General features: G+C 42.4%; 1 protein-coding gene across 1 annotated transcript; it reads left to right on the top strand.

The window, feature by feature from the left end:
• Nucleotides 1-3906: 3906 nt before the first annotated feature.
• On the top strand, nt 3907-20837 carry nrcama (neuronal cell adhesion molecule a; the record flags this gene model as incomplete). Its single annotated transcript, XM_079184118.1, has 31 exons — nt 3907-4000; nt 4573-4590; nt 4928-5033; nt 5876-6069; nt 6342-6464; nt 6580-6750; nt 8267-8378; nt 8547-8731; nt 8856-8987; nt 9161-9304; nt 9428-9539; nt 10113-10279; nt 10412-10556; nt 10659-10783; nt 11163-11192; nt 12007-12108; nt 12380-12577; nt 12665-12735; nt 12862-13087; nt 13430-13545; nt 15096-15303; nt 15478-15600; nt 15720-15896; nt 16136-16168; nt 17117-17182; nt 17886-18008; nt 18117-18272; nt 18715-18846; nt 18942-19020; nt 19590-19601; nt 20481-20837. 31 exons carry the CDS (start codon nt 3907-3909, stop codon nt 20713-20715), a joined length of 3915 nt encoding a protein of 1304 aa, XP_079040244.1. The 3' UTR covers nt 20716-20837.
• Nucleotides 20838-21660: the final 823 nt, after the last annotated feature.

Here is a 21660-nt window from a genome sequence, read left to right on the forward strand (position 1 = left end):
AAAATTTTGGGATAAGATGTGCTTAAACTAGCATTCTTGCAGAGAGTTAGATGAGAGGATCGATACCCCTCTCATATCTGTACAGTAAACATGAAGCTACTGCCAGCAACAGGCTAGTTTAGCTTAGCATAAAGACTGGAAACAGAGGGGAAACAGCTCTTCTGTTTCAGTCCAAGTTAAAAAAAAAAAAAGAATGACATCTTCCCCAAAATGTCCCATAATGATAGGATGCAAAACTTTCAAATGTAAAGAGCAGCTGTGTGCTTGAGATTAGAAAGGGAGTATTGGTTAATGAACAGATATATTTATTAAGAATGTGGGTAGAGTACATGGCATTCCTGTAAATCAATCGTGTCCGATATTTACAGTAAGCCACTGCCATCATTTAAACAACTGACAGTTTAATCTACCGCAATTGAGTTTCAATACAGCCCCTTATTAAGTGTTGAGTGCTCAGCTGAGACCGCATGCACCACGCAAAAGAGGGAATAGATCCAGGTTACTGAAAGTCAATGCGTGGTGGGAATGGGAACAGAAAGTGGATTAAATCAAAAGCGTAGCTGCTGTACGTCCTCGCCGCTGAATTATGTTTTCATAAGCACTTATATAACGGTCGTGTGGCGCAGTTTTATGGCGTTCCGTATGGGAGCAAAGCAACGTTGACTCATCCATTAATGAACACTCAGTGTATCATTGCAACACTCTCACCGTTGAGCTTGAAAGGAGCGACAGAATGCGTCATCTTTTGGGAGAATGTGTGAGAATAAGGGTTTGCCTTTCTAGGGCAGAGACGTGGGACTGGCTAGTGGACGTCTGCGAGGATGGAGCAGAGCTGGAGGGCGACTCTCTGACCTCTGGGCTCTGACCACTTAGTCAGAAAGGAGGAGGATGAGAGGTGACCTGCCCACTAGGCAAAAACTCATCCCACTCATCCTCATCACTTGTTGTTTTCTGTGACCTGTAAGGAAATGAGCAATAGAATATGATTAATACCCACTTAGCTTAAGGATGGATGCTCAGCTGTATATGTGTGACTTTTTTTAGGGTCTTTCATTGGATAATATCGCCTCCGGAGGAATGTCTTCCACCACACAGTGCAGTACAGCTTGGTGCCCTCAGCAGGCTTCAAACACACTTTGTAGAATTCTGTACGGTCAAACAGGTACAAATGTGTTGTGTCCTCTTCACTTAAAAAAGGTCAAAGGTTCAGTTTTAGGTGCATAATCATGCTAATCCAAGGCTGTAAGAAATTCTTTACCTGAATGTCCAAGCAATTGATGCCAGTTATCACTCAGTGACATCACTAGCTGTTGAAATATGGAGATGTTGACATTTGCACATGGCAGCTTATTTTATGTATGCATCTGTTTTCTGTTTGTGCCTGTGCTTGGGGAGTCATCTGTGTTGTCTACTGATTTTTTTAGTTTTTTAGTTTTACCCCCAGGCAGATAATCTCTCACTGCCTCTCTGGAGTTCTGACCCAGGTCAGGTTTAAAAACAGAGTTATATCGCCATGGCGGGGGAACTAATTACAGCAGGACTTTGTATATAAGTAGCTGACCAGCACCTCTAAAGCCCTCTTATTAACATGATATATGTTGTTTAATCTGTACGAATACCAAAAAGTAATGGTCTCAACTGTCAACTTATTTTAACAAACCAATGATTTAAATCCGCAAAATAAAATCTCTCAAATATTCATATAGGCCTCAAAAATCCAGAATTGGTCGGGATTGGTCAAAAGGACCAGACGCTGCATTTCATTTTTCACACGTTCCCTATCACACTCTTCATTTCATTTTCCCATTCCTCCCCATCCTCTGTAATTTTTTGAACATCTTCATCAGTGTTGAACATTCACCATTTTCCATCATCCACCTCCCCATCTCTCCTTTTTGTCTTTTTTAGACAAAAAGCAGCGCTACCAGGTGAATGGGCTTCCCTTTCCCTCTCTCTCTCTCTCTCTCTCTCTCTCTCTGGGAATAAATGGCCAAAAGTCCAGCATGGCTTAATACATGGTCGTCGCTGTGGCGGAGGCCCTCTCTGCGGCAGCAGAATGGAGCCTTATTGTAATGAATCTGAAGATGGGCAAATTACATTTGCATGATACCACATTTGCCTTTTTCACAATTAGATGAGAAGATTTACTATGCATGGCCGGCATTTAATGCATTGACTGCAAACCACTGTGTTGCTCTCTTTCTCTCTCTCTCTTGTCTTCCCTCTCGATTAACTAGTGGGAGCAATATCCAATATGACGTGTCTGCGTAATTAGCGGTGTCCTGGGGTTGTATTAGCTCACACACTCTGCCTAGCTCAGCTATATAAAATGTGACACACTACTCTCTCTCTGTGTGTGTGTGTGTGTGTGTGTGTGTGTGTGTGTGTGTGTGTGTGTGTGTGTGTGTGTGTGTGTGTGTGTGTGTGTGTGTGTGTGTGTGTGTGTGTGTGTGTGTGTGTGTGTGTGTGTGTGTGTGTGTGTGTGTGTGTGTGTTCATTACCATGCTCGCCCTATGTCATCAGACATGCTTCCTCTCCAGCAGAGAAGAGACGTACCGGGCCTGAATCTAACAGTGAGCTTAATTAATAGATTCACCTTCAAATGCCTCTGAAGACTTCAACCCCCTGTGTATCTGTGTGTGTGTGTGTGCGTGTGCTCTGCTTGTGTATCCACATGTTTGTGTGCTTATGTGCAAAGATGCATGTGCTGAATAATGAAGATGTCAGGGTGGACTGAGCCATTTACCTGACAGCAGCACACTGCTCCACCTCGAAATCCATCTCAGCCCGCTGACAGGAGTTACTGTCCCCCTTTGGCGACTGTGATTCAACCGGCTCATGCAAACGGAAAGAAATTTGTTCTGGCCAGCACTTAAGATGAATGTCTCGTCTGTCAAAACATAAAAAAATGTGCAATCGTGTCGAAGACGGTGACATTCATCAAACGCATTATATGCACAGCGGTATCTTGACGCCATTGGTGGAGTGATGTAATGCCAATTTGCCAATAAATTATTGCCGGCTAATGTACACGTGACAGAGGCTCGCGCACTGCAAGACAGAGCACATTAAAAAGGGGAAAAAAACATGGTTCAACGTGTTCTGTGTGACTGCTCGAACTGTGTCTTTTATTTCTCACGGACCACGCAGCGGACGCTAGCGCTTTCGGGGGCCTGCACTCATGTGGAACTTGATGCGCATGACACACTGACAAAGATGCATTCACGAATGCGGTGGGTCTGTGCATGCATGTGCCACTCCGCGTGCATTCCTGTATATGCAGCAGAGTTGTGAGTGTTTCCGGCCGAGCGCACTCACGTGCCATATGTTTACAGGCAAACAACGTGGAAGGCGGGGGCATCTCGGGGATGTTCTTATTCATCAGAGGCTATCTCGTCTTGAGAACAGTTGTGACCAAATATATCTTCAAAGAATGCCTAAACACACGAGTCTGTGTCTTATTTGTAGAACATAGGGCTGACAAGTGCAGGATGCCTCGGTTGTTTAATTACAAATACTGCGTAAAGTTTGTTAGGACTTTTCCTCTTGCCAAAGTCTTTCCGTTAGCAGGATGGCAGGCTATCCAGCAGACAAGCCACTTGTGATCTGTGACTTACTTACTAGTTTGGATGATTAAAGTAAACTTTCCATTGTGGTTCAGACTAAATATTCTGTGTGTACCCAAATCTTTCATTTTTATGGACTGATCTTATATACATTGCACATTTTGAGGCTTGGTAGTCTAAATAAAACCCAAACATACCGTTCTAGTGACCCATGTCACTCTGTTCTTCTTTTTTTTTTTGTACCTCTCTGTAGTGCGGATCCAGACTGCTACACTCTGTAGACCGGCCTGATCGTGTTGTTGAATCTGGACAAAGGGTTTTCATCCTGACACACCCGACCATGGACAGGAACAGGAAGTGGGTGCCGAGCTTCGGAGCCGTGCTATTGGTACTCTTGAGTCACGTGACCTCGGCACTGGAGGTGCCTCTAGATCGTAAGTAGTGTCCCCATCACATCAATGTCACATTCACTGTAATTACCACGATAGTAAATTCCGAAAACTTTTTTTTTTTTTTATACCAACTATTCCAATTGCATCAACACTTGCATCGAGCTCTGTGGAGAACTAATGGAAATCAGACTTAACGTTTTCATATCGTGGTGCATAATGAAGAACATTACAGCTTCTATGGGCCACTGAAAGGCGTTTTAGAGCAATTAACTGGGTTTCCTCTGCACGTTTCAGCACGAAATCACGCCTTTTTGTTATGAAATGCATTTCGGAAGAACTCTGTCCCCCCCCTTTATACTTCACACATCCTGTGTGACATTATGATGTCTTCAAATACTTTTCTTGCATTGGTTGCACCTGCTGAAACTGAAGCTATATTCACAAAAAAAAAAAAGAGGGAAATCCTCTCTCTAGCGAACGTCAGGCAGGCTCAATAACATGCTTAGAAGTACTTGAATGTGCAACTATTTCACCTGCCTTACTCCTCGCAAAAAACTAACACCTTTCCTCAACATTCTATCACTGTGGTACGGCGTGTCACGCTGGACAAAAAGCTAAAGTACTGGAAGGATGTAAGTTGTTTAAAAAAAAAAAACCTGCTGTGACTTTTAGTGTTGAGTTCTTGCACTTAAAACTTTGCGTTTGTGTGTGTGTTCTAACAATGTTAGGTGTGCATGCAGTTATCTCGACGCCGTTGCTGTGTGACGTGACTTGCTTGTTTTGGAGTGGTGCTTGGTTTGTGTCAGACCGTGGGCTGCTAAGACGGTATCAGCTCAAGATGGTGTTGCGCCAGATTGTGTGAATGCTTCTTGCATGTTGCTTGCATATGCTCGATGCTGCGATTCAGTGTGCCATGTTAAGGTTTCACTCTGTGCGTCTGAACTGTGGCTTTATTCATGTTTCTCCTAGTGCCCCAACCCCCCACTATCACGCTACAGTCCCCGAAGGATTACATCTTTGATCCGCGGGAGAACATCGTCATCCACTGTGAGGCCAAGGGGAAGCCTCATCCCAGGTGAGACGATCACTCCTCCCATCCCATTGATGCTTGTTTATGCATCCCAGTCGCCCACTACGCTGGCATATTTCCCTGGTTGCTTTTCCAGTTAACTGTGTATTTGAGGGACAAAAGCTTGTGAAATGATACGACCTGAGAGTTTCGGCAGTTGGGAGCAAACCGATTTCCATTCACTTTTAAAGTCCTCTTTGTGAAATTATAGATTGGTTTCTGAGGGCAGCTTAACCTGGAGCAGTGTGGGAATATAGATCGGGCGTAGCAACTGTTTTATATACAGGACTGTCTCAGAAAATTTGAATATTGTGATAATCCCCATACGTGTGATTTAGTTTACTGAACCAAGCTGAGTGTTTTTCAAGGCTCAGGAAACCCTTGCAGGTGTTTCGAGTTAATTAGACGATTCAAGTGATTAGTTGAATACCCTACTAGTATACTTTTTCATGATATTCTAATATTTAGAGATAGGATATTTGAGTTTTCTTAAGCTGTAAGCCATAATCAGCAATATTAAAAGAATAAAAGGCTTGCAATATTTCAGTTGATTTGTAATGAATCCAGAATGCATGACATTTTTGTTTTTTTAATTGCATTACACAAAATAAAGAACTTTATCACAATATTCTAATTTTCTGAGACAGTCCTGTGTATATATATATATATATATATATAGACCACTTGATAAACTCCCTGCTACGGGATCAGTGATTGCAATCAGCCTGCATGGATAGACCACAATGCATCTGTGGCGATTTGAACTGTGTCATTCCCTCACTTTTGTGTTTCTTCGTGGCACCTGACCTCAAAAATCGAGTCATCGTTGTCGTTCTTGTTGATCCTAGCTTTTCCTGGACAAGAAACGGGACTCACTTTGATGTCGAGAAAGACTCCAAAGTCCTGATGAAGCCCGGTTCAGGGACTCTCGTCATTGACATCAGCGGGGAAAAGGCTGAGGCCTATGAGGGAACGTATCAGTGTACGGCACACAATGAGCATGGCACCGCTGTATCCAACAGCATTGTCATCAGACAGTCCAGTAAGACTTCAGATTTCTTTTCAATTACATTTTCTAAATTAGAATAGATTCTAGAAGCTCGAGCTCTAACAACAGCATTATAAGTTGTTTTTTGGAGGAGTAAAATGTTTCATTTTGTTTAGCAGTCAAGCTTTGATTCCTAGCATCCAGCTTCCACAAAAGGCTCAATCTCATCACTTTTGCAAATATGAATCCATGTGATGCATACCATGTGTGAAGCTACTGTATGGGGAGCCTCCAGTGCCTTTGTTTGACCCTTATGTGACTCGCAGGGTCCCCCTTGTGGTCGAAAGAGAGAAATGAGGCAATCGTGGTGCAGATGGGGGTCTCCCTGGTGCTGCAGTGCCGACCCCCTGCAGGGCTGCCCCCTCCGGTCATCTTCTGGATGGATAATAGTGAGTCATTTGCATGTTTACATATCTGCACACATGGCACAAGGACATCTCACACTCGATACAACAGACGGACAAAGGATTGCACACCAACTCTCTTTCCGTTTCCGCTCTTCAGATTTCCAGAGGCTACTGCTGGATAAACGAGTGTCCCAGGCTCTGAACGGAGACTTGTACTTTTCCAATGTTCTTCGAGAAGACACCAGGAGCGACTACATCTGCTATGCTCGCTTCCCTCACACACAAACCATCCAGCAGAAACAGCCCATCTCCGTCACCGTGGTGGACAGTAAGTCAAGACACTGACTTCATTCAATTAAATGTTACTTACGTGTAGAATCTTTCTTTTTCCATTGGAATACAAATGTATTTTCAAAAAGTTAATACCAATTGTCACACTGTATGTAGTTAAAAATGAAACTTTACTTGCAGATTTGAGTATTGGACGTCTTTCACTTGTTACAGTCCCTTTTTATTTCACATTTATAGATATTCTTTCATCACATTGTGATCAATGGGATCTTGCTTTACTCCCGTTTCAAATCCATGTGTTGCTCCTGCGGAACTGCATTAGATGAATGCTTATGCTGTTCTTCCTGTATTCTACCTTTCCTCAGCTTAATGAAGTGCTTCTAGCAATAGAACAATTGTCCCAATATTATAACTGTAGTGTATTGACCACAAAACAATAATATTCTGTATTTACAATGCATTTTTTTTACAAGCTAATGCATTAGTTTATACATTGTAAAGTAACACATTTCCTGTTTTCTTTCCTAGTTTTGCATGCTTATGATTTTCTGTTATGTTACAGTGGAAACAATGAATGAGACTGTGGCTGCTTTGTACAATGTCACTGATTTCTATAGTGGTGAGTGCTGCTGGTTTATTCCCATTCAGCCCCGTCAGTGTGAACCCAGCCCTGCTTCTACTCCCAGGCCTAACCGTACCCAACATACACACTCACCTCTAACTTGGCCTCCACCCCCCTCCTCCTGTGACTATTGAACTCTTCCTGGGATTTCTCTCATTTACATTTGTTTCTTCTGCAGTGTTTCTTTATGCAAATTAAGGGTCTAAAGATATATATATATTTTTGGTCAGTATAAATGCAAATGCCTTGACTGTAATGCATGATACAATACTTGTTACATGGCAAAACGGCAAAGTCCACAATCGCCTCTGTATGCACATAACGTATTAAAGCTTAAAAGCAACCTTCAAAGCATGCATAGCATTAAACGTCAGCTCACTGCATCTTTAATACACTTTGGACTGATCTCATGATCTGCTACATCAAGCACACTCTCAATAATTATCCAAGATGGCCACACATGAAGCATGATATTAGTATTCTTATATGATCTTAATTGCGCTTTCTCCATCTTTTTGAAGTGGAAGAGGGCTGTTTATCTATTTTCTGACCTTTTCTGCAAAGCAACGTTAAAGATATCAAGATCCTTCCATTAAGAACGTCTGAGGGATGTGTATTGGGCTGGGGGGGGGGGTAAGCTAAGGATGCCTTCTCCTCTCGGGGTTCGTCTTATTCTCTGATTCTGAGATGCTGCTTATACAGTATATGTGACGAGGCTTTAGGAAGAAAAAATATTCATCACTCACTCATTTACTGTCCCTTCTATCCACTTTGACAAATCCCCTAATGTCTCTTCACTTGACAGTGTATGCTTCTAGTTATTCCCTTCATGGGAATATGAATGGCCCTCTGAGCTCCTCCCAATGTGGCAAGAGGAGCCTTTAGGATTATGTATGCAGTCTGGTTCGATCATGTGTCCTCATGTTTTCAGATAGCCCAGAGGGGGAGCGTCGCCCCGGTTTCATGATGCCTCTGGGCACCACCAGCACCAAGATGGTTCTGAGAGGGGAGACTCTGGAGCTGGAATGCATTGCCGATGGCTTGTAAGTAGGCTGCATCTAAAATCGAACACAGAAGAAATGCACCCTTTTTTTTGTTGTATCATACAATGTGCTTTATAAGAAGCTGTCATGGTATTCATATAAAAGGTGGTATACAAAGTATTTGACAGCGCAAAAACACACACCCTCTTGTGTTCGCTTCTGCGACAGACCCACTCCAGAGATCTCCTGGCAGAAGGATGGAGCAGAGCTGCCGAGCAGCAGGATGTCCTTTTACAACTTCAAGAAAACGCTCAAGGTTTCTGATGTGAATGAAGCTGATGGTGGGGACTACCGCTGTACAGCCACAAACAACCTGGGCACTGCATACCACATCATCAAGGTCACTGTCAAAGGTAACCCATTCATTTACACAGACGCTAACATCTCTGCACCATGAAACGAAAGGCTCAAAGTTATTTTTTTTTTGTCATTCTCTCAAAACCTTCCTGTGTGTTCCTTTTTTTTCGTCATCCACAGCCGCTCCTTTCTGGGTCAGCGCTCCCAGGAACCTGATCCTCGCCCCGAACGAGACCGGCATCCTGACTTGTCGAGTTAATGGAGAACCCAAACCTAAGATTAGCTGGTTTGTCAATGGAGTATCCCTAGAGAGTGAGTATACTATATTTATACACAGTTATGTCCAAAGTACCTGACAGCAGAGAGTACAAATACACATGTAGAGCTTTAGTGGAACCCCAGCAGGTTCTCTTTCTCAATTGCGTGGTACTGGAAAAATAATGTTTTTTTTTCTATGGACCATATTTCCGGTCTTTTGTCTCTAGACGCACCTGAGGACCACAGTCGGAAGGTGGATGATGACACTGTGATTCTTAGCAACGTGCAGTCAGGGTCCAGTGCCGTCTACCAGTGCAACGCATCCAATGAATTTGGTTACCTGATGGCGAACGCTTTTGTCAACGTTCTTGGTGAGTTTCTCTGTTTTTTTTGGGGGGAATCTATATGAAAGTTGATGCGACATTTGGGATGCACAGGCCAGTGTGTTTGAGGAGGAAATACTAATTTAGATAATGTTGTGCTTCTTCCCATAGCTGAGCCACCAAGGGTGCTTACTCCACCGAACCGAGTGTACCAGGTCATCACCAACAACCCTGCATTACTTCACTGTGCCTCATTTGGCTCACCAATACCGACTATCACATGGTAAGATTCCGATGAGACGACCGTTACTTTTGAGAAATAAAAAGTCTCAAAAGCATTTGTCAGTTTTTAAAATGCTGACATTTGAAACGAGATATTATTAGATGACTTAATTTCAGGTCAGTACGTTTATTTTAGTACTGCAAATAAAGATTCAATGCACATTTTTATTCAAGGCTGATACACGCAGAATCAAAGAATCAAAGTCTTGTTCATTAGGGTTAGGGTTAGATGATTGGAAGGTCCTAGAGCCTTGGGAGTGGGCTCCCGAATGTCTAGGAACTTGGGAAGAGGTGGATCTCATTAATGATCTCACTTCAAATCACATTCATGAGACAATTTGTCTAATTTCAAACGAGATTTTACAGAAAATGGTGCATTGTTACAAAATAATTTTAAAATAATGATTCCAAATTTAAAGCCCTTCAAAATCTCATTCATGAGACAATTTGTCTAATTTAAGCACAGGATAAGGGTTAGGGTTAGGGTTAGATGATTGGAAGGTCCTAGAGCCCACCGATTTTGTTGCACGGCTTTATTTAATGCTGAAACCCAATGTTTGCTGTTTCCGTTCAGGTTCAAAGACATTCAGACCAGCGTTAAGAATGGTGACCCTTATGTGATCCATGAAAACGGCACATTGGAGATCCACGTGGCCCAGCCATTAAACAGTGGAAAGTACACCTGCATTGCCACCAACAACTTGGGGATCAAGGAGAACCATGTCTACCTGGAAGTTAAAGGTCAGATATGGATATATATATACTACTATAGCTCATAAATAGATATATTTTAGGCCTCTATAACCATTAGGTAATGTGACCATCAAGCTATATTAATTATTAGTACAAACTGTCTTTTCTCCTGTCGTCCAGAGCCCACACGTATCCTAAAGCAGCCAGAGTACAAGGTGGTGCAGAAAGGAATGAGCGCTGTGTTCGAGTGTAAAGTCAAACACGACCCATCCCTCATTCCCACCATGACATGGCTCAAAGACAATGGAGAGCTGCCTGACGGCAGGTACGAAGACCTCGAGACTCATTTATTTCATTTTAAGACTTATGTTACACCATGAAAAAATAAATACAAATCTATCATCTCTCTGCAATACTCTGTCATCAGGTTTGAGGTGAACGTGGACAGTCTGACCATCACAGACGTGACCGATGGAGATGAAGGCACCTACACCTGCATCATGAACACCACCCTGGACCAGGACTCAGCCAGTGCAATGCTGACTGTCGTAGGTATGTTCACAGTGCATTTGTTGCGTTCAACAGGTTACCAGAGGTCAGGTAAATATATTTATGAAGAAATTATAACGTAGTGAAACATGGTCAACGATCTCTGTCGACAATGTTGTTAATGGACTCAACACAAGGGCAAAGGAACACATTAGTCCTTTCCTCTTCTGTCCTGCTCGTGATTTATATAGATGTGTAAAAGATGTGTTTTCTTGAAATCATTTGTAACTACTCTCAAATTTCATTAACGGTGGGTATCGGTTTCTAATCTAATTTAGTGTCACACTCCCACAATATTTTTCCTGCTTCTCTGCCGTTTCTAATATCTGTCACTAACATCTCCTCTCTTTTTGTACTCTACTCTTGCTTCTTGCTTTCTCAGAGGCTACTCCTACTCCAGCTATTGTCTACGGTAAACAATGTCCACAGATTAGGATTTCGTAGCTTTAATTTTTTTTTCTCTCCAAAAATCAAGTTCCGTTTGCAAAACCTTCCATTCCACCTCAATGTTTATTCTATGTTCGTTGTTCTTTTTGCTGTCTTTTTACCCATTTTATTTTAATTTAGTGTTATTTTATACAGGGTATGCATTTCTTTATTTGAAAAATAGTCTTATTTCTTTGGGAAAATCCCTGATATTTGTAAAGAATACACAGCCTCTACACACTCATGATTCACCCACACAGGTGTTTTCACCTAACCTGCCTGATTAGACTCCTTCTCAGGTGTTAGTGGGCATGTGCAGGTTAGAATTGATTGCACAGGTCTAATCAGCCTGAAGTGAAAACACCTGTGCTGGTGTGCATGGTCTTAAAATGTTTAATTGCACGAGAAAATACTTCACCTTTTTGATACAACAATAAGAAGCAAGGTGTTCTTTTCCAAAAGAAAATACAAAATGCCTTCTGTGTTTTATTGAATGAAGATCATATTTGCTGAACAGTGATATGTTTGTCCACAGCTTAACTCTTTACGCACATTTCTTTTATTCCATGGGAATTTTCTTCAGAAATGAATCCGACTTATTAAAGAATTGTGATAAAAGCCGATATTAATCGACAGTATTGATCAAAGTGAATTACCCTGCACCTCATTTTACTGTGAAACTCAGTTTGCAGAATCACATTTTCAGTCGAAAACAGTTGCAAGGACTTGATGTAATCAAATAGCGGAGAAAGAGCTTTCATTTTTCTTCTGTGCTCCTGGGCTCATTGTTGTGTTTGCAGAGAAACCGGACCCTCCAACTGATTTGGAACTGACTGACCAGACGGAGAGGAGCGTTCAGCTCACCTGGATCCCCGGAGACGAACACAACAGTCCCACACAGAGTATGACATGTTTATCAGACTACACTATACTTTCCCTCTGCCAAACTTGAAATTAGACACTATGGTCTGACTACAGAAACCAAATTTCCCCAATGAAAATACAGTTACGGTTTCTGGAAGCAGTAACCGTGTTTTTTTGTGAATTAACAAGATAGAAACGGCACGATGAGCAATGAGCCACCATGGCTAAAAATACACAGAATGTAATGAATAATCATCAGTAAGAAATGATTTTCTTCTGGTTTTCTTTTTTGGTTTTAATCTTCCCCAGAGTTTCTGATCCAACACGAGGATCTGCTCCACCAGCCTGGAGTTTGGATCAACCTGACGGAGGTTGCTGGTACGAGCACCACGGCGCAGTTAAACCTCTCTCCGTACGTCTACTACTCCTTCAGAGTCCTGGCTGTGAATCACGTTGGCTACAGCCAGCCTAGCCAGCCCTCCAGCCAATACAGGACCAACCCTGCAGGTGATTATCATGGTCACAAAAGTACGGCAACATCTAAAATATTCAAAAACATACTTTTGATTAAACCATCTTTTTGGGTTTTCCTAGCGCCCGATGAAAATCCATCAGATATTCAATGTGTAGGAACAAAGCCTGGCAACTTGCTCATCTCGTGGACAGTAAGCTATCCTTTTTATATTGTTATTGTGGGCTGTATGTAAGGCATATTTAACATTTGACCAAAGTCAAGTTGGAATATTTCAGCATGTTTTTTTCAGTAACTGACAAAAACAATCTCTGTACAGTCGTTGACAGGATTTCAGGCTAACGGGCCCGGTCTGGAGTACAGAGTGCAGTGGAGACAGAAGGACACGGATGAGGAATGGTCCTCAAAGAATGTGGCCAACGTTTCACAGTTCGTTGTGTCTGGAACACCTATTTACGTGCCCTACGAGGTCAAGGTTCAAGCTTTGAATGACTATGGCAGCGGCCCTGAGCCTGAAGTGGTGATAGGACACTCTGGAGAAGACTGTGAGTGAATCTCTGTTTTTGGTTCGGCTTGTTTTGTTCGCTTTTTGTCTGTTTGTCACCGTGATTACGAAAAAACTGCTGGCCCGACTTTTAGGAAACTTGGTGGAAGGCTGAAGAACAGTCAACAGAATGTTTGAAAAATATTTAATTTGTCAGGGGTGTGCTATAAAGTTCACATATCTTATTTTGATCATTGACTGTGATCCTTTTTTAGCCTTCTAGGCATTTTACAAAAACGTATGCACTCGGTTAGGTTGAAGTCAATTCATGTAACTTCATGATGATGGTCTTGTGACTTGGAATTAGTTCTTAAATAATGTCTTCTTCGTCATGTCTCTGCAGTGCCTTTGTCGGCTCCTGATAGTGTGCAGATCATGGTTACCAACAGCACACTTGCAGAAGTGCACTGGGAGCCCGTTTCTTTGCCCTCAGTTAGAGGAAAACTTCAGGGATACAAGGTATTGTTTGATAATGGTTGTTCTTTTTCCACAGCATGTCTTTGGTTGTTTCTGGCAGGGGTTCTGCCACTACTTTGCCTCACAAATCAATTATTGGGTGACGGAGCTCGAGCTCATGCAAACATTTTGATAAGGTTTTTAAACCCCTTGCATGTAATCGCTTTTGCACCCACACACTAAATGTGAACAGAGATCCAGCAACGCTAACTTATGTATTGTATACTTTGCCCTATATTCAGCCCCCACATTTCAGCCCACATCACCAATCAGTGTGTTTTTTTTTTTTTGTATTAGTTCACCAAGTGCTTTTAATTTTTCAAATTTCCATTTTGAAGGGTGTTTTATCAGTATTTCTATATATTTGGACACCATTGTGTCACTTTTACATGCTAAGTGGCAAAAACAACTGATAGAGAAGTCCCAGGAAAAGCTTAATGCTATAAAAAACATTCAGGACCTGGAATCTATCCTTTTCATGTGCTGTGTTTTATTTGTTCCATGTTTTTAAATTTATGAACATGAGGCTCTTGAGCTCATCTGATCACCTAACCCCAACCCTATACCCAAAAGTTGTAAAGCATGTAAATAAATAAATGTATTTATTTATGTAGCATTTTTTTAAACAAAGTTACAAAGTGCTTCATAATGAATTTGGAACTGTTAATAGGGCCCTGCCAGAAGATCACAGCTCATAGGGAGTCAGCCGTTTGCAGATGTAGGAAGGAGCCATGCCGTTCAAGGCTTTAAAAAATGAGCAATACAATCTTAAAATTAAATAGTGTTTGAGTTCTAAAACTCAAACACTATTGTGTCGATGTATGATGTGTCCTAGAAGTAAAATATATATGGTAAACATTAGGGGGCCCAATATAGACCCCTTGGGGACCCCACAGAAGAGAGGAGCAGAAGAAGAGGAGGCATCTCCAAGCACTACAGAAAAGAACCTGTTTGACAGATAAGACATCAACCAATCCAGTGCCACATCACTGATGCCAACATAGTTCTTCAAATGGCTAATTAAGACACTGTTGTCCACTGTGTCAAAGGCTGAGCTGAGGTCAAGAACAATAAAACCGAATGCAGGCCTGTGTGTGCAGAAAGCAGAAGATCATTATCTTGACCAGAGCTGTGTAGGGAGCGAAAGCCAGACTGAAGATTTTATTGCTATTCTCAAAAGAAATCAATTGAGTGGAAACTGTCTTCTAAAATCAATGGCAACTTGGTCTAAAATTACTAAAAACAGTGTTTAAATTAGAGGGTAAAATACCAGTTGACAGAGAGCAGTTAATAATGGATAATATGTCTGGACCAACAGTCTGAAATACAGCTTTTAAAAACCAAGTGGGGATGAAGTCTGACTGGCAAGTGGATGATTTTGAAAGTGTAACAAAGGTTGTTAGGTTCAAAGGTTGACAGAGAGATTTTGCTCAGCCGAGTTAGTGTTGAAAGCGGGCAGGAGTCAACAACGATAAGGAAAACAATGAGAAAATAAAAGCACTATAGTGCCCATCATGCTGATATAGGGATTAACTCTGGTGTGTTTCCTCAAGGTATACTACCGACGTGAGCGCGGCTTGCATGACACGGAGGAGGACCCGGAGCAGCAGGAGCAGGTTTTGACGTTCAGTGGGAATCGTAGCGAGGGACGCCTGCCAGGCCTCCAGCCTTACAGCGTCTACAACCTCACCATCAGAGTCCTTAATAACAAAGGAGTAGGGCCTCCCAGCCCCAGCAAGAAATTTGAGACACCTGAGGGAGGTGTGTATGGCTGACGTTGGCCGACATGTTTTCTTTCTGCTGGCCTAAAGCGTCGTACCTGTAGAAGATGTTTCAGTCCAGGCTTATTCACTAATACAATATATAAATGCTGAGTCTCATGATTGGTCCTGTGCAACATCCAGACTCTGACTGTGGTTCTGGTTTTGTTTTCAGTCCCAGGGCCTCCTTCTTTTCTGAAGGCCGTAAACCCTAGTTTAGACTCTCTCACTCTGGAATGGGGCCCACCAACGAACAACAATGGACGGCTCGCTGGCTACACACTGAAATACCAACCAGGTAGGCTCACCAGCTGCCTGACACACTTCCTGTTGTATTATACACAGTGTGTAAAGGACAAACCGTGCTGTGCGTTCCTTTCTTTAACCTCTTCTCCTTTCAAAACTCTGTCTCTGCAGTCAACAACACCAGTGAACTGGGGCCAGTTAAGATCATGGCCTTGCTAGCCAACGAGACCACCATTACCCTGAGCAGCCTGAACTCCAGCATGCTCTACAAGTTTTACTTAAGTGCAAAGACGATCAAGGGCTCTGGCCCCATCATCACAGAGGAGGCCTTCACAGTCATGGACACAAGTAAGTTATTTTAGCCATTTAGCTCCATCTGTAATACATTTCAAGCACAGTTGGAGGAAAAGGTTGAAGTCCTATATCAGTGGGATTTAAGCAAACACATTAAGGAGTTCCTGGGTCAGAATCACAGTGCTCTGACAGATATTAGGGATTCCTGTGAGCTGAAACGCACAACCATGAGGTTAATGCATTCCACACCTTATACCCCTTCTATCTCTTTCTCTCTTTTCTTCTCTCTGAAGCTCGTACTCAGCCCACTGTAGAGACGGGCAAAGGTAACCCAAGTTTGCCAATGGAAGCACCTGCATGTTATCCATACCACTAGATACAGAAAAAAAAGCTTAGCATAGATTTTGTCTTCAGATCGATGATCCCTGCATGTTACTAAGGTAGCATGTCTAAAAAACGTGAAAGTGAATACTTACTGTACGGATTTACTGTAAATGTGACAGACTTCTGTGGCGCCTGCAAACAAACCATGCTTGTGTCCAGCTCTGAGAGAACAAGTTGTACTGCAACATAAGTTAAAGTTACTGTGGGGAACTTTGAACTGGCTATGACCTACATAGGTAAACCAGACCATCAGAAGAGAAGATTGGCTTTTTCTATATAGTTATTGGCGTCCGATCACGTGCAAAATCATGCAGTTTCACCAGGAATCGGGAGAACCGGAAACAGGACTGTACCACCGTACTGCAGTAAAATGAGAGGTTTTCTAATGGGACTCAGAAACGCTACTCCGTTTGTACACAGGAACCGCCAAAAATCCACACAAAATTAAAGTTCCTCGTAGTAGCTTTAAAATACTGGATTTTTAGAATTGGTCGTGCTTGTAGTCTTTACCTCTCGTATTTGCCCTCTTCAGATGAACATGTTTCCATTAGAAGTCTCTCGCATGATGCTTGTGAATGCTTCAGTCCAGCACTAACTCAAACTTTATATACCTGCTGATGCTATAAACCGTTTGGATTGTGTCTATAAATCACATGAATTTGATTTAGATAATTATGCATGCCGCAGTGCTGTGATTCAGAGTACATTTTGTTCGCATACTGAAAAAGCAGCTTAACCTCTCTGAAGCTCAGGATTATGTTATTGCATCATGTTTTGACTCAGCATGTCAGTAGTAACTTTCTCTGCGAAACACTGGCTCTGCAGTTCACTGTATGCTGTCTACTGTGTTGTGGATGTGTGTTGTCTCACTATTTTCCATGTTCTTTCAGGCCCTACAGAGCCCCCTCACCCAACCTCCCCCATCACTCAGTCTCCGCATCCCCCGTTTCACAAGGGTACAAGCACTCCCTGTATCCCCGTCTACCTCCCAAAATATCTTCACGTATTTTCTGCCCTGCAAAAAATGGTCCATCTCTGCAAAAAAGTCTAAAACACACTAGTTTTATTAATAGGGGGGGAAAAAGAAATTGATACATTTTCACAAGTTAAATGAGGTTGATTCCTGTTGGATTTCTCTCACCTAACACTTGTTTTAGAAGAAAGAAGTCCTCGCCGAGACGGCCATTTTTTGCAATTGTTTAACAAATCTGTTTCTATGCTGTTGCAGGATCCTACACTGCTTTCAAAGTTTTTTTTCTCATATGATAGAAAAAGGTGTTGCTGTTTATTGAATAGTAGTTTTGTATAACTGACATGCGAGGTGGGACAGACAGCCAACAACCAAATGCTCGTAAATTGAGGCTCTGGTCCGGTTTATGGGATCTTAAATCTAATCCTCAAACAGACATGGAGTTCCTTTTTATTCTTAAATTTGGCTGCTGGAAGAACTTTGGTTACAGGAGCAGGTTTTTACCTAGTTTGGTAGATTTGTCCTAAACACAGGTGTAATGTATGATGCTTCTTTCTTTGTTATTTTATTGATACTCGCTCTTAAGCTCCATAGCAGTATTTAAAAGGTTTTATTTTACAGGACTTTGTCAAATTGGTACATTTTTTGGAATTACAGCTATTGTTTTTTTCCCTCTCTTGTGTGCTCAGTGCCGCCTATAGGCCCGGCGTTTGGCAAAGTTAACGCGTCCATGTTGGAGGACGGTGCAGTGATCAGTTGGGATTACTTTGGACACCATAAGAATGTATATGTGGAGTATATTGTAGAAAACAGTAAGGCTTCGCTTCAAAACGGATTTTGAAATACCATCATTCAAATAATTATTCTTCCCAAAGGCTCCCTGAATCTAATTCCCTCTCCATCCGCTCCACTAATTCCAGGTAAAGAGGACTGGATAAAGGAGTTGGTAAACGGTTCACACTGGCATATGATAAAAGGTTTAAAGCCGGGGACGTCCTATAAGGTGCGTGTGGTAGCTAGAGACCCGGCTGACCCGACGGTCCACAGCACAGACGAAGTGTTGGTTGCGGTGCCAGGTGAGGCGGCATGCCTCAGGATAGACGTCTATGTGGTTCATTTTTGTCTCATTTTCCCATCGTCCTTTCTGTTCCAGCACTGTCTCATTATCAGAGATGCAACGCTATACTCAGACATGAATGTATGGTAGTTAGTTTGCTAGTTAGTGTACAAGCATGTCTGCAGTTGCCATCAAGTCGGTCTGATGCATGTCACTTAAAATCATCACTTACAGGTCCATTATTTTACTGTTGTTTTTTTGTTTTTTTGTCCATTTTACAGTGCCTTAACGACCATTGCATATTAACCCATTTTATAATATAATTTCTGTGTTTACAGCCTCTTTTAATCTCAGTGTTGCTCACCATGAAGAAAACAGTTCATCATTTTAGCTGCCTGGATGTGGACTGGCAGTTGTGCTCACTGCTTGTCTCCATCTTTCCCTCCTTTCTGTGTGTCCAGCTGTACCCAGCCGACAGGTAGACATTGCCACCCAGGGGTGGTTCATTGGCCTGATGTGTGCCATCGCGCTCCTCATCTTGGTCCTTCTCATCGTGTGCTTTATCAAGAGGAACAAGGGTGGGAAATATCCAGGTAATGCACACGAAGTAATTCCAAGCTTATTCTCATGGATGGATGGAAATTTGTGAATATAAAATAATTAAAATAAAACGTGTGTAATCTGACAGTGAAAGAGAAAGAAGATGCTCACCAAGACCCAGAGATCCAGCCTATGAAGGAGGACGATGGGACATTTGGAGAGTACAGGTGAGGGATGGATAAGAAGACTAACATCCGGCTGAAATAGGACCACAGCATACAAAGATTGGTTTTGGATTTGTTGTGTCCTAAATTGACTGTTTGTATGTAGAACATTTTACCAGGCTGCAGAGACACTCTCCCCACCAGACTCCATTACCAAACACTCCATAGAGGCAAGGCATACATCAGCACTTCTCTTGATTCTTATAATGACCAACTCACACTGACATTAACCAACACAAGCTTTGTACAGTGCATACAAATGTCCGTTTTAACAAGTCAGTTGTATGCTAACCATTCTCAAAACAAGTTTATTACAAATTCCATTATGGTGACGTAGTTTTCCTTTTTTAATCACAACATGTTCATGTTTTTCTTGGAATATTGAGTTTTTTTATGACTTACAGTTGCTCTGAGTGACATGTACTTTACCTTGGATGCGATTGTGCTTTAAATGTTTCCATACGCATGCTTCTGTCTTTTCTGTGCATAGAAAAATAGACGCTCACTCTGGTCCATGAATTGCTTTTCATGTTACCTTCCATTCTTATCTTTGTTTTTTTTGACGGGTTTAGGTCTATGGAGAGGTAAGACGAGATGTCGCTAAAACCAGCATGCAATTCTATAAAACACCGCAAGCTATGTCTCTGACTTGAGTTAAACTAAAAAAAAGCAAGGAGAAAGCACATCAACTGACAACCTGGTTTACTATGTCGTCATACTCACTGACATGTCAAAACCATAACCACAGTTCCAACATTAACACTGACATTTAACATTCTTCTAGCTTCCTTCATTTTTTTTTTTTGAAAATACAAATGCATTGAGCTTGCCTAGTCTTAACTGGAAGAGGACATTTTTAGACTTTATTTATGGAAAAAGACTGAAAAGTACGAGTGCATTTTTGATTATGCATGTAGTCTGAAAAGCATACTGGTTGATTTCATGACAGAAATTGTATTTAAAGGTAAAGTAGTGCAAGAGACTGAACCGCACGCATTTTCAAAATCTTTAGCAGCGGTCACCAACCCTAAAGCAGCACCCAGATGCGAACGGCACTAACACTATATATAACTCTACGAAATACTATAGATGTAGCTGAGCTGCTCCACTGTACAAGTACACAGTGTCATGTTTCAGGCATCCCATTGTTACTGTGCATTATAATAACCCCTTGTATAATGAACAGTTGTGTATATGTTTATGTCAACTTGATGTTGCTCTCCTAGCACATTTGAACCAAATTGTGTACACAACAGCAATGTATTCTGTCACATACAGTACATGTGGTATTTGTGCAGTGGAAAAGCCAGATTGCTCATGTAAACTGCTAATGCTTGGATAAAAGCCGGTCCTGGGTGACAACAGGGTTATTGACCGCTGCAGAAAACAAGTTCAAACAAACCGCCTGAATTAGTTTCTCAGTAACATTCCTTCCAACCTTTTTCCCCCGGGCTCTTTTGTAGTGACACGGAGGACCACAAGCCGCTGAAGGGCAGCCGGACGCCATCCAACGGGACGGTGCGCCGCGACGAGAGTGACGACAGCCTGGTGGACTACGGGGAGGGCGGAGACGGACAGTTCAACGAGGACGGCTCCTTCATCGGCCAGTACAGCGGCAAGAAAGAGAAAGACACGCACGAAGGCAACGAGAGTTCGGAGGCCCCGTCGCCCGTCAACGCCATGAACTCGTTTGTCTAACGAAGGGGCCCCGGCGGCCTGGCTGCGACGGTCGCTCCGGCCACTCCTTGTCACCCTGGCAAGTGTGACCATCCCTGTGGTGACAGTTGCTAAGGTGACGGTCGTTGTGGGCACCTATACTTCCGCCACGACGGCTGTCACTCCGGTGGGCACCTCCCCATGGCTACCTGTCACCAAGACTGCTGACACGCCCTCATCTCCACACCCGCCAGCCCCTGTCACACTGTGACCTCTTCTTATCTACACACACACACACACTCAACATGGCAAAGACCACCGCATCCCCCATAACCATTGAAAGAAGGTGTGAGAACTCCGAGAAGAGAGGAGGAGAGAGGAAGCAATATAGAAAAGCAGAAGGAATGTACCAGAGAGTTATACCACTCCGACTGAGCAGAAGTGTGCGTGTGTGTGTGTGTGTGTGTGTGTGTGTGTGTGTGTGTTAGTGCCATTTGATCTCCTTTGCGAACATACTAAACATGATGTATCCAAATATATATTTTATCAAAGTACAGTACGTGACACGCAGGCAGTTCAAATATGCATTGAATCACGTTCACAAACATCTGCATGGAGTAAATCATGACTCGATGAAGCATTTCGGCCACCGTCGTGTTGCAGAGGTTAGCCGTGTGTTCAGACTGCATATGGTGCACGCCTACAAGCGACTGGGTATTCCTTTTTATTGTTTGAGTCGGTGTTAAATGGCGTTTGATATATAGAGGAAAGAAATGGTCTTTGGCAGGGTCTTTTTTTTTTTGATACTGCTGGGAAACGTGTGACTCAAAATAGAGGCTAGCATGTCTTTTTGAGACATATGAAGTGTTTGTACATATGTAATAGAATAAGAAGCTATATTTCAAGGTGGGGGTTATCCATTTGTAGTCATTGGAAACCTGGCTTGAAACACTTTGAACACAGCGTTCCGTCACCAGCCAGCCAGCC

Source organism: Pholis gunnellus (genome assembly GCF_910591455.1).
Source record: "Pholis gunnellus genome assembly, chromosome: 22".
Lineage (NCBI taxonomy): Eukaryota > Metazoa > Chordata > Actinopteri > Perciformes > Pholidae > Pholis > Pholis gunnellus.